Genomic DNA, 14,188 nt, shown 5'->3' on the forward strand with positions numbered 1-14,188 from the left:
GGCCCTGCGTCCCCCGCCCGCCGCGCAGGTGGACGAGGCGCGGGCCACTCTCGCTGCCTCCGGTTTGGTCTCAGGCGGCCCGTGGGACAAAAGGTGGCAGTGTTTCTTTGCACGGGTGGGGAGGAGGGGAGCGATTCTGACTTCATGTAGTGACAGGAAGTTGGAAAATGAAAGTACAGTAAGTCAGTGCTTTCAAAGGCCCTGAGAGGTTGCGGCTCTTCCCCCGGACTTTGATCTCCCCTGGGGCACGCGGTCATCAGTGTTTCTTCCTCTCCCCAAGCTCGCTGTTCATCCGGTGTCAAGTTTCATTTCTGTGACTGCTACTCTTCAGTAACCCCGACTCCCCCTTTTATTTTCCGCCTAAGGTACAGCTGCAGCGAGGCTGGTAGCAGCTCCATTCCTAGGAAGATCAATTGGAAACATCTTTTGGGGGCGGAATATTAACGGGCTTTGGGAGGAAATAAGGGTTATTGTTGACTGAAGTAGTCGGAAGATGGTTGGCTTTCTTCCAAGCTATTGCTATTTGAAGTTTAAGGCATTTAAATAAAAACTAGGGTTTTATTCCTCATCAAAATGGTTCCCCCATTTACCTCTTTGGTTGTTGGATCAGACCCCTCCCCACCGCCTCCCTCAGTGCTGTGTGGAAAACTTGATGCTTCAAAATTTAGGGGTGTCAGTGGTGTTTTCATTAAAATGTGTTATGATTAAAATTTTTCCCTTTAGGAACTTTCTCCTCTTTGATTTATTTAAACGTTAAAACTGCGTAAATGGAATCCATTACATTCTTAGGGAAATATTATTTTCAAGTTTTACTGTAATGTAACAGTATACTTTTAACATTCACTTAATATAAGAACCTGTACAGTTAAATACGTCTGGTTACTGTTTGACAGTGAAGATGATTTTAATTCTATAGTACTAAGTTTGATACATTTTATAATTTAAGCAGCACACTGAAAAATTTGGAGATTGTTTATTTTTTCGAGTCTTAACTACTGTTCCTGAAAAATGGTTGTGCTATGGGTCACCACAGCAACTGGAGTATGTGTATTATAAACATGTTTAGGGTGGAAAAGGTTTCGTTTAATAGAGACTTCCTTTCCCTAATAAGTTACTTCAGCATGCCCCCCCTTTCAGTTTAGCATAGGAATTAATCTCCTGCTATCTTGGAAGTGTTAAGGTTTAGATCAATTGTGATGTTTTCAGCATTTAACCCCTCAAAGATCAGTCTATTTCATTTGGATCAGTTAATTATTTCCTTAAGTATTATACTGAAAAACTCTTAAAACTGTAATTGTAATTGTGAGAAGGAAAATAAAGTACCCCTCCCCCTTTTGACTAATAGGTAGCAAGAATAAAATTTATTTTTTAACCTTTTATTTCATCTTTGTAATTTTTAATAACTGTCTTCTGGAAAAAATTTCCTTTAGTTCTCCTCTATGGTTGAGAAAATCATTGAAGTTCATACTTAATACCACACTTTTAAGAACTAAAATGAGATTCAACTTAACTGTTCACCAGCTTCTCTTTCAAAGAGTAACCTGATAGTAACATTGAATAAAATACTCCTTTAAAGTACCCACTGAAGGTGCCCTTTTTTGTCTTCATCAGTCTTTCTCAGAAGAAAATTTCCTTCCCACTCCTTCACTCCCAAGCTGCAATGCCTGTTATCTTTCATTCTCAACAACCTTCTATCCCAGGCCCCAAAAAACCAAACCCATTGCCATCAAGTTGATTCCACCCCATAGTGACCCTACCGGACAGAGTGGAACTGCCCTATATGATTTCCAAGGCTGAAGTCTTTACAGAAGCAGACTGCGACATCTGTCCCCCACAGAGCAGCTGATGGGTTTGAACCGCCAGTCTTTCCGTTAGGAGCCGAGGGCTTAACCACTGTGCCACCAGGGCGCCTCTCAATACTGGCTGCTCCACTAATAAAGGGAAGGTGGAAGTTAAATCTGCACCACATATGGAGCACCCACATACTTTTGGGAACCTCCGCTTTGCTCAGGATGGCACTGTGTGCTCATTGTGGAGTGTTAATGTGTTGTTTCTGTCTTTTGGATGTATAGCTTAGCCATTGTCAACCTGTAAGGCTCAAGCATTATCTATCTATAGGTGTCAAGACTTCAGGATTTGGTTTTTGGAATTTTTCCAAAAACAAATGGGATCACAGACACTAAATTTCTAGTAGTCCAGAGATTGCAGTTTTCTGCTTCTCTCCTTTCTTCCCTCCTCATCTCTCTGACACACGTACTCACACCTCTACCCCTATATCAAAAAAGGCCAAACTTGTTGCCATCAAGTCGATTCTGACTTGTAACAACCCTATAGGACAGAGTAGAACTGCCCCATAGGGTTTCCAAGGAGCAGCTGTTGAATTTGAACTGCTAACCTTTTGGTTAGCAGCTGTAGCTCTTAACCACTGCACCAGCAGGCTCCTACCTATATGAGTATTCTTAATATGAAAGCGATGTTTAGAAATGTGGAGATTGAGTTCTTTGATGAAGCTGTTCACTAGGGAGTAGATGAGTCGGAATCAATTTAACGGCAGCTAACAACAACAGTTTAACAGGCTTCTTGTTAGCTGCTGTCGGGTTGGCCGCCAACTCATGGCAACCCTGTGCACAACAGAACTAAACACTGTGCCATCCCCATCACTGGTTATAGATTGGACCATTGTGATCCATTGGGTTTTCACTGGCTGATGTTTTTTTGGAAGTAGACTGCCAGGTCCATCCTAGTCTGGAAGCTCCGCTGAAACCTGTTCAGCATTATAGCAAGCCTCCACTCAGAGACAGGTGGTGGCTGCATGAGGTGCATTGGCCGGGAATTGAACCCAGGTGTCCTGCATGGAAAGCGAGCATTCTACCACTAAACTGCCAATGCCTCATTTTAACAGGCTTAGACTGGCAAATATTTGTTTAAATGGGAAACCTATGTAGTATAAAAGCAACTTGCCATAAATAGACATCATCAGATGTCTGGTAAACTCAGAGAAATGACAGGGAGTGTGCCTTCTACTCCCCCAATAATTGATGGATATAAAATAAAACCACTATTTTAACCCAGTTTAAGTGAGGCTGTGAGGAATTATGATTTCTAGTGGGCATGGTTATTTGGCATTAAGGTGTTGTTGTTAGCTGCTGTCCAGTCGGCCCTGGACTCATGGCAACCCATGCACAACGGAATGAAATGCTGCCTGATCCTGCATCACCCTGTGATTGGTTGTGGATTGGACTGTTGTGATCCATAGGGTTTTTATTGGCTCATTTGATTTTTTGAAAGTAAAGTGTCAGGCATTTCTTCCTAGTCCATCTTAGTCTAGAAGCTCCACTGGAATGTGTTCAGCATCATAGCAACATGCAAGCCTCCACTCACAGACAGGTTGTGGCTGCACACGAGGTGCATGGGCCAGGAATCCAACTTGGGTCTCCTGCATGAAAGGTGAGAATTCTACCACTGAACTACCACTGTCCCCCTAAACATTAAGGTAGCACTTTATATTTGTAGATTAATACCATGCCCTGGTGGAACAGTGGTTAAGCACTCCACTGCTAACAGAAAGGTTGGTGGTTCAAACCCACCAGCTGCTCTGTGGGAGAAAAGACCTGGTGATCTGCTCCCTTAAAGATTACAGCCTAGGAAACCCTATGGCAGAGTTCTCCTCTGTCACGTAGGGTGGCTGTGAGTAGGAATCCACTGACACAACAACAGTATCACTTAGTATCTAATATGTAGTACTTTATGTGAGTGCTTTTACTTAGTATCTAATACGTAGTACTTTATGTGAGTGCTTTTACTTAGTATCTAATATGTAGTACTTTATGTGAGCGCTTTTACTTAGTATCTAATACGTAGTACTTTATGTGAGTACTTTTACTTAGTATCTAATACATAATACTTTATGTCAGTGCTTTTATCCATCTAGGAGGTGGTTTCCCTCATGAAGAGAGAATATGACTGTGATTAGAGGAACTTGGACTCAGCCTTAGCCCCTCTGTTAACTCCCTGATTCTGGAAGACATTTTCTCCTTTATGTTATTATTTTCCCATCTCCACTTTTGGATAACGGTATCTCTGTACAGCCAGCTTCAAAGTGATACCGTGAGGATTACTGGAAGACATTTTCTTTGTCTCAGAAAAGTTATAGTAACTCAGATTTATCTTCAGCTCTTTACCTCTGGCCTTTTTGGAAGCAGACATATTTGATTTTTAAGGACCCCATCCTCCGAGTTGTTGTTAGAATTAGGCTTCTCAGGCCTAGCTTTTGGACTGTGTGTAGGGTTGGGGTTATTGGTTTGTTTCCCTCAGGGTTTTTTTTTTTTTTTTAAAAACATCCTTATTGAGATATAATTGACATACCATAAAATTCACCTATTTAAGTGTACAATTCAGTGGTTTTTAGTATATTCATAGCAGTTGTGCAACCATCACCACAGTCTAACTTCAGAACATTTTCATCACCACCAAAAGAAACCCTGTACCCACTAGTAGCTACTCCCCATTGCTCTCCCTACCCCCAGCCCTAAGCAACCACTAATCTACTTTCTGTTTTTACAGATTTGCCTATTCTGGACATTTCACATAAATGAAACCAGACAATATGTGGTTTTTGGTGACTGCTTTCTTTCATTCAGCATAATGTTTTCAAGGCTCATCCATGTTGTAGCATGTATCAGTATTTTATTCCTTTTTATGGCCAGATATTCCATTGTGTGATTGTACCACATATTGTTTCTCCTTTTGTCAGTTAGTGGACATCTGGGTTGTTTTCACTTTTTGTCTATTATGAATAATGCTGCTGTGAACGTTTGTGTACAAGTTTTTTTTGTGGACATAAGTTTTTAATTCTTTTGGGTATATCCTTAGCGGAATTGCTGCATTATATGCTAACTCTGTTTAGCGTTTTGAGGAACTGCCAAACTTTTCCAAAGTGGCTGTACCAGTTTACACTTCCACTAGTATCGTATGAGGGTTCCAGTTTCTTTGCATCCTCACCAACACTTGTTATTGCCTGTCTTTTTCATTATACTTACCCTAGTGGGTGTGTAGTGGTATCATGTGGTTTTGATTTTCATTTCCTTAATGACTAATGATGTTGAGCGTCTTTTCATGTGCTTACTGGCCGTTTGTATGTGTTCTTTGGAGAAATGTCTTTTCAAACCCTTTGCCCATTTTTAATTTTTTTTATCGAGTTGTAAGAGTTCTTTATATATTCTGATTACAAGTCCCTTATGAGATACATGGTTTGAAAATACTCTCTCCCATCCCGTGGGCTGTCTTTTCACTCGACCGTATTGTTTACAGCACAGGAGTTTTAAATTTTGATGTACTCCAGTTATCTGTTTTTGTAAGTGTTAGGTTTTAATGGAATTGATTTAATTTGTTTTCAAACCCTCTTTTGGTCCATTGAGTTCTTATTCCTAGATAAAGAAAGGAAGGTCTTTTTTGTTTTGTTTTTGTGGTTGCTTTTTTTGTGAAGGTCTTCAGTTATAAGCTTCTTGGGAAGACCTTTTGTGTATTTGGCCAGAATGTTTGCCCTAAAGAATTCTTCCTAATAGACAAAGTGTTTTGAAGTTTTGCAAGGAGAATAATGAGAGCATTTCCTCCCTGATCTGTCGCCTAAACCAGTAGTTCTCACGTGGGGAGATTTTATGCCCCGTAGATAATTTGGCAATGTCTGGAGACACTTTCGATTGTCCCAGCTGGGCAGAGGGTGCTACTGGCACTTAGTGGGTAGCGACCAGGGATGCTGTTAAAAAAACTGTGTACAGTGCATGGGACCTCTTCCCACAACAAAGAATTATTTGACCCAAAATATCAATAGTGCCAAAACACCAACCGTGGCTGAACAGGGAGATCCTAAAACTTGAGATACTGGAGGATTTTTCTTCAGTTTGTGTCTTGATAATCAAATAAAAGGATCCATGTGGATAGAATCTCTGGACAGAACGGTGACAGAACTTCTGAATTAAATCAGGGAACATTTTGCTGAATTGTCAGTGCTGCCAGTTGGTATGTAAATTACATTTATGATACTGGAAGCTATTCAAAGGGGAAATACCAGTGACGAAGTAGATCATTCCTTACACCCTGGCCCCCGAGCAGCCCTGAGACAGGCACGCGCGCACACACACAAACTGAGTTGATTTAGATAGATGTTGAAACAGTGATCTCAGAGAATATGACAATGGATTTTAATTAACAGTGATGTCCTAGTGATTCATAATCATCAGTCTGCTCCTGTAATTCATAGAACTAGCTTTATCTTTCCTAAACGTCACTTGTTGCATCCGAGAAAGACTTTTCTTAAACAGAATGGCGTGGCGGTTAAGAATTTGCAGTCTGGATCCAGATTGCCTGGGTGTAAGTTTCAGCTCCACCATTTGTTTGTGTGACCTTAGACAAGTTATTTAACCCTTCTATGAATCCTTTTTTCATATGTAAAAGAGGGAGGCAGTAGTATCGATCTTATATGATTGTTATAGAGGTGAAAATGAATTAATTCATTTACAGCACTTAAAACAGTGTCTGACGTGTTAACCTTACCGTGTATCTTGTCTGCATTCCTCTTCCAGCTCATTGCTATGGACAGTGCTATCACCCTGTGGCAGTTCCTTCTTCAGCTCCTCCAGGAGCCTCAGAATAAGCACATGATCTGCTGGACCTCTCATGATGGGGAGTTCAAGCTTTTGCAGGCAGAAGAGGTGGCTCGTCTCTGGGGAGTTCGCAAAAACAAGCCAAACATGAATTATGATAAACTTAGCCGAGCCCTCAGATACTATTACGTAAAGGTAATACACATCCCGATCTTGATACTGTATAAAACCAAAACCAAACCCATTGCAGTCGAGTCGATTCCAACTCATAGCACCCTATAGGACAGAGTAGAACTGCCCCATAGGATTTCCAAGGAGTGGCTGGTGGATTCCAACAGCCAGCATTTTGGTTAGCAGCCGAGCTCTTAACCATTGTGCCACCAGGGCTCCTGATACTGTATAGAGGCCCTTAAAACAAGAATTGTTTCTTCTCTTCTTGAGGGTATAGATACTAACATCCTGGTTTATTTTAACCCAATTCATTTTATACCTTCGGCCATTTAGAATTAGGATAAAAGGAGTAAATATCCCATCTGTGTTTCTACAAACTCCCATTACACATTTTTACTCCTAATTGCAGTTGTCTTTAAAAGTCCAAGTGAGTACAGGTTTGGAATAAGATAAAGAAAACTTGAGATTCTTGAGGATAAATAATTATTCATGTGTGTGTCATAATTTAAGAATTATTATATAAATACTTGTTCTTATAGGTTTACTTAATTTCTAGTTTTTAGTGTAACCTGGGGAACACAGATTAATACTTAAAGAATAGCTATTAACACATAAGGTTGATTTCTTAGTAAAAAATTGTTCTTTTTGTTTAATTTCTAATTATTTTGAATGTATTTTGGGCACTGATGTAAAAGTAAATGGTTCAGGAGAATAGAATTAAGATGAGAAGCTGAACTCTTAATTGCTTTAACTTCTAAGTGGTTGATCCTATCAGCTTTCTTTATGGAGATACTAGTTAAGAATTTCTGACGGAAGTAGGAACCTTAGCAGAAGTAATGTCCTATATTCCACTTTGCTTACTCAGGATGTGTATACCTTGTATCTTTAGAATTGTTTGAAATTGCAGTTAGCAATTTCTGACTTAAAACAGATATTTGGTTGAGAGTGTTAAGCAATTAAAATCTTTCAGCTTTTATGTAATAAGACATTTAAATGTTCTTGCCTTAACTTAGCTCCATAATGGTGGGGACTGTGTTTGGTATGGCTAGATAAATTTAGATGATTTTAAAGCTTTTAAGTAAACTCTGCCTCGTTCTCAAAGAGAGGACTTCCTTAGGTCAGCTTTTTTATATGCTGTGGGATTTAAGTTTATCAGAAAGTATAAGAATGCTTATTTTATTTGCCTACAGAATATCATCAAAAAAGTGAATGGTCAGAAGTTTGTGTATAAGTTTGTCTCTTACCCGGAGATTTTGAACATGGATCCAATGACAGTGGGCAGGATTGAGGGAGATTGTGAAACTTTAAGCTTCAGTGAAGTCAGCAGCAGTTCCAAAGATGTGGAGAATGGAGGGAAAGAGAAGCCACCACAGCCTGGTGCCAAGACCTCTAGCCGCAATGACTACATACACTCTGGCTTATATTCTTCGTTTACTCTCAACTCTCTGAACTCCTCCAATATGAAGCTTTTCAAATCCATAAAGATTGAGAATCCAGCTGAGAAACTGGCAGAGAAGAAATCTCCTCAGGAGCCAACACCATCTGTCATCAAATTTGTGACAACACCTTCCAAAAAGCCACCACTTGAACCTGTTGCCGCCACCATCTCAACTGGCCCAAGTATTTCTCCATCTTCAGAAGAAACTATCCAAGCGTTGGAGACTTTGGTTTCCCAAAAACTGCCTTCTCTGGAAGCCCCAGCGTCTGCACCCAGCATAACTAGTGCTTTTACCACCACCCCTCCTGTTTCGTCCCTGTCCCCTGCTTTGCAAGAGCCGCCTAGAACACCCTCACCACCGTTGAGTTCTAACCCCGACATCGACACAGACATTGATTCAGTGGCTTCTCAGTCAGTGGAACTTCCCGAGAACTTGTCACTGGAGCCTAAAGACCAGGATTCAACTTTGCCAGAAAAGGACAAAACAAATAATTCATCAAGATCCAAGAAACCCAAAGGATTAGAACTGGCACCCACCCTTGTGATCACAGGCAGTGATCCCAGCCCCCTGGGAATATTAAGCCCGTCCCTGCCGACAGCCTCTCTTACCCCAGCACTTTTTTCACAGGTAGCTTGCTCTTTCTTTTTAGTGTTGCCTTTGTTTGCATTTATTCACTTCCTTAAACAAATCTGGATTTTATGCCCACAAGTTCTCATTCTGCTACTTAGTTTTGTCGTAGAAAGGTTATGTTTGACCCTGTGAAGGTAGCCCAATTTCTCAACTCAACTAGGATTGCCAAATAAAAGGTTTATTCTGTTAAAAATTTTACTCTGCTATATAAATAAACAAATATTTTGGCTTTTCAACTTCCTCTTAAAGAAAACAAGTATTCTCTTTTTTTGGTCTTATAAAACTAGATGATATCATATCTTAAAAAAAAAACAAAACAGTGATAATCTCAAGAAAATAGGTCCTGAGAACCTTAAGAAAAATGACTGGTGTGATGTTGCATAGCAAGTTTATGCAGTAAAATCAGGTATTTATTAACTTGCTCATCTCATAAGAACATTTTAATAGGTAGATTACTCCCAGAACTTCTCATTATAAACAAATGTGTTTGTTACTCAGTTACCCATTATTCCTTTGTACCTGAATTCAGATCAGTTCTCCTCTTTGGGAAACACTCTATAAAAGCTGGGCTAAAAAATAGTTATTTTGACCTTTATCTTCCTTAGGTTGTACAAATGCTTTATGAGTTTTTCCTGATGATAGAGTTTTAGACTTAGAGATATTTGGAGTGGAGAATGGGACACTGGTTCAGGGCTATGTGTGTACTATTGTAAGGATTAAAACATAGGGCTATGTGTGTACTATTGTAAGGATAAAAACATAATCCTGACAAGTCATTTGATGGACGTTTTTGCTTTGTGTATTGCAGACGCCCATCTTACTGACTCCCAGCCCCTTGCTCTCCAGCATCCACTTCTGGAGTACCCTCAGCCCTGTTGCTCCCCTGAGTCCAGCCAGACTACAAGGTGCTAACACACTTTTCCAGGTAAATGACCTAAAAGCTTGTTTCTTGTAATTGGGACATGTTAAATGAAGAAATAGCCAAAAAGGCAGTGTCCCATGTTCAGTTTAATCATTCTAAAGGCTATATTTAATAAGTATAATTTATGTTTTAATTTCTAAGTGTTAATTTTCTAGCCAGCAAACAGCTTGGATAAATATTCACAGCAAAGTTTCCTTCTGTCGTTTAATATTACATACCTTTGAGGTAGACCAAGAATTGTTCAGTATTGTAGTAGATTTTGAGGCCACCCAAATTTTTTCTGTTATTTTAAACACAAGAAATCCTTTATTTTTAGAAAATATAGTTAAATATATATATGTATTTTGAGGGAATCTCTTGCACGTAGGTCTCTCCTTTTAATTGAGGATTAAAAAAAAATACAGAAAAGTCTTGGGAATAGCATAGCAAATACTCCCATTTCCCCCTCAGAATTGATATTTGTGAATATTTTAAGGAATTTAAAATTTAAGAAATTTTTAAAATATAAATATCTCTTCACCAAGATGTTAGGAAAAGTCTTACAGTTTTTAACCATTATTTTGCCCCAAAGTATGTAGACTTTATAACTTGTAGACTTCCTTGTGGTTAATTCATTCAGTTATTCATGGGTAACTTTTCCTTCTTACAGTTTGTCATTTAACTTTTCATTTGTTTTTTGGGAATGGTAAGGAAAGAGAAGAAGAAGTCTTTCTACTTTTGCATTTGTTTGCAAAAATGCTAAATTATGGATGAGAAAGTATATTGAGAATTTTCCATATTTCATTTTTAGATGTTTCTTTGCCCTTCACCGACAGACCATCGAGTTGTGGAGTGATCTAAGACCTTAAGCAAAGACTTAGTGCTTATATAGCTTGAACCTCAGAATACATGGGGGGACCCCTTTTCTGGGTTGAGCCTCCTGTAACTGCCTGTGCCAGTACAGAGTTAATAGATGGGCATTTTTTTCTGTACCTTTGTGGACCCCTTCAGAGGGTCCATGATTTGCTTTATAATTGAATTACACTCAATAGTGCATGTTGTCATTTACGGAATTTTCTGAAGTCTTCATTTGGAATGAGGTGTGAAGTAAACCTGTATGCCTTAGAGTATAAGAGAAGGTATAGGTTTGTTCTTTGTTTCCATTTCATCAAGGTTGGGGGGGCAGTGTTAATATTAAAAATAAGTTTTTTCTTTAAAGTTTTTGTTATAATGTCACATTCTTCCTTGATAAACAATGACTGACTTTGAAAGGAGCAGGCCCCGTGAGCCACTGCAGAAGCCTGTCTTGTTCTGCCTCAGGGAATATCGTTGGGACAGAAAGTAAAATTTGGGGTTGAGTAATAACATGATAATGTGTTTTATTTTCTTTCTCAGTTTCCTTCTGTACTGAACAGTCATGGGCCGTTCACTCTGTCTAGCCTGGATGGACCTTCCACCCCTGGCCCATTTTCCCCAGACCTACAGAAAACATAACGTATGCAATGTGGATTGAGAAACTGGGGAACAAAGAAACAGAGAGACATTCAACATCTTTACATTTGAAGTGAGCAGTTGGTAATTTCACAAAGCTGATAATGGATTGTTGTGATTTTTGTCATTCCCCATCAAACTGCCTTTTAGGATTCCCTTTGAATAGGACTGAAGTTGAACTATGTATGAAAATGCCTTAATTGGAGTCCAGACTCCACCTCCCTCTCTTTCTGTTTTCTTTTTCTTAATATTTTGAGCTTTGTATTAAAGAAATTTTTGGTGGGGCTCTGCCTTGCAAGAGCAATTAAGGACAAAGTTACTCATTCTGGCCATTGGGACCCTTTGGCCAGAAAAAAAAAAAATTATGCTTAGAGTATATTATTTTAAGAGATATTAGTTAGATGAGATCTTTAGGACTTCAGTGTGCTCTGTTGAACCACTAAAAATGAGCTGTAACGAATCATTCCTGTTCACACAGAGTAAGATTGGAGCAGTACTATTGGGGAGATTTCTTTGTTGTGAACTGTGACATATGTAAGCAACTCCACAAAAAGCATCTTGTTTACATTTATTCAGGGTGGGTGTCTTAGCCGTGAGTGTGATCTATCTGAACCTGTCAACAGAGCACGGAACTAGTCTACTGCAGTGCAGGAAGATTTTTAAACCTGGGGTTGGAGACAGTGTTGGGAACATCCAGTGAGAATACGGGACCCCACACCTAGCGTGGAAATGTCTGCTGTCTGGGTGGTGTGATTACATATCCCTGCAATACAGCATGGTCAGTGTTGGCTTTTAATGGAGATGAACCTGGGTTTTTTAAAAATTGAGGGGCCTTTGAGGATTCAGTTAATAACTTGAAATATGAGAGATGTTTTCCCAGAGAGAAGATACTCAAAAGTAAAGGATCCTTTTTTCTGCTCACTTTACCTCATTTCCTATTGAATATTTATCTTCTTTCTATTTTAAATTTAAGGTTCTTAGAGGTTGTGGTAGTTTTAAAAATGTAATTAGGAAGATGAAATGCAAAGGGAAGCCTCCAAGTAGTGAGGTAAAGATGTGCTTATTTCTTCCAGTTGATTTTTAATTAGGAAGGAGCAGAGTTCATTTGGGAATGCTCACACATAGGGATTGGATTGTTTGTATTAGTGGTAAACAATTTAAGCCTCATGTCTAAATCACCACATTTATAAAATATTACCATACAGCCAGGTGCAGACAGATTTGTTGATTCCCCCAAAATGAGTTGAAATCGTTCCCACAGTGGGACCTTTTGTTGATGTATTTGGCTTTAAAGTCCAGGGAAATTATATGCCACCACCACCACCCTGCCTGTTAAACTATTCTTTTAACCATAGAAATAGTTCCTGTAATTGAGCCACATGAACTGAATGGGATGAGGCAGTAAGGACTTGAGGGCTGAAAATGATGCTGAGACAAACCAGCGTTTTCCAGATGCCTAATATTCCCTTTAAATTGTTTATATACAGTGTAGAGAAGGTCTTGTATTAGACATCTGTGCTAGTTCCTTAGGAATGGAGAGAGAATATTCAGGAGTGGGCTTCGACGTGGCGGTTGGAGCTGTGTTACTGGTTCTTGTGTGGTCCGCAGCCGAAAGCTCTGTTCCTGAGAAGTGCAATAGTAGAGTTGGACGGCAGTGCTCAGTAGTGATGGGAACAGGCACGTTGAACTTTCTTGTATTGATTTAGTCTGCATGCCCGTTTGAAATTAGACCTAGACCTCTCAGCAGCACTTTGAAATAGTTTATTAGGTTCATTAACATTTTGTACTTTAAGTGATAAATAAATATTGATGACTTAACTAGAAATTTTAAATTTTCAAAGCACAGAAGTATTTTACCTTTTTGAATTAAAGGAGAAAAGCCATTTGTTTGTTTTCAGAGACGCTGTCTTTGATAATTAACTGTCTCAGCACAGGGGTGCCTGGAAACCATAGCTAAAAGGCAGTAAAGCAACTTCAGTAGGAACCAGTTCTGTGAGTCCTCTTTCTATAAACCTATCCAGGAAGCCTCTGAGAGGTGTGAGGCCTTAGGAGTTTGATGATGGCCTGTGTTCTCTTTGAGATCAGCTAATTTGGGGGAAGCTTGAGTGTGTGTGTTTTCCTTTTATTAATGAAAGTTTACAACCTTAGCTCAAGGTATAAGACAGAATATTCTGTTTATAGACTGCCTCCTTCCTAAATAAGTCGTATTTGTTTGAACATACAGAATTCTTAGCATCAAAAGGTGACATACCATTTAACATCAGTATTCACTGGAGAGACGTATTTGATAGTTGGAGTGGTATCCATCATTTGCCAGAATGAATGCTGTTGGGCAGCAGTGGCCTACATTGAAGAAGGGGAGCAGGTTGAATGGGGTTTTGGGACATCTGCTGTCAGTGATTATTTCAGCTTTTCTTTTGCTCTGGCCCCATCCACTCAGTGGTGTGCTGGAAAATATTTAACAACCATGCTGTCTGGAGGAAAAATAAGCTCTTAATTTGTAGCCTTTGCCCATGTCTGTGGGGTAAGTTACTCCCACTGTGGCTGATTTCAAGCCACCACCATGCAGTTGGGAAGAGATACATAGACTTGGCTCAGAGCCAATGCCAGTAAGCCACTGCATTTACGCCACCCAAGAGTGGGTTTTTATGTAATTTCTAAAATAACTTTTTTTGTTCACATCTGATTATTTGAAGTACAAAATTAAAGTTACATGTCTGACCTTAGTAATCCTTTTTTTTTTTTTTTTTTATGATCTGCCACAGTGCTTTTGTGGTGTTAAAGTCCTCATGGCATATTTTGTGTGTTCAAATAAAGTGGAAACTTTCCTTGTTTTTTTTTTTTTCCTAGTATATAATTGAAGAATCCAGAGGCCCTCCACAAGTCAACCTTTAACTTCTTAGAGTTAAAATACAGGTTTAATTCCCCACCCCACCCCCAAGTTTGATGGGGGA

At 39.4% G+C, this 14,188-nt stretch overlaps 1 protein-coding gene across 1 annotated transcript in view; it reads left to right on the forward strand.

Moving 5' to 3' along the window:
* The window catches only part of ELK4 (ETS transcription factor ELK4), a 60,717-nt gene extending 46,732 nt beyond the window's left edge, over positions 1-13,985 (forward strand). The window contains exons 3-6 of the mRNA XM_012555246.2: positions 6,582-6,797; positions 7,964-8,839; positions 9,651-9,767; positions 11,139-13,985. Of these exons, the coding sequence (XP_012410700.1) occupies positions 6,591-6,797; positions 7,964-8,839; positions 9,651-9,767; positions 11,139-11,237 (1,299 nt within the window). The 5' untranslated portion in view covers positions 6,582-6,590 and the 3' untranslated portion in view covers positions 11,238-13,985. The remainder of the gene's footprint in view (positions 1-6,581; positions 6,798-7,963; positions 8,840-9,650; positions 9,768-11,138) is intronic.
* The last annotated feature ends 203 nt before the right edge of the window (positions 13,986-14,188 follow it).

Source organism: Trichechus manatus, unplaced genomic scaffold (assembly GCF_000243295.1).
Source record: "Trichechus manatus latirostris isolate Lorelei unplaced genomic scaffold, TriManLat1.0 scaffold00035, whole genome shotgun sequence".
Lineage (NCBI taxonomy): Eukaryota > Metazoa > Chordata > Mammalia > Sirenia > Trichechidae > Trichechus > Trichechus manatus.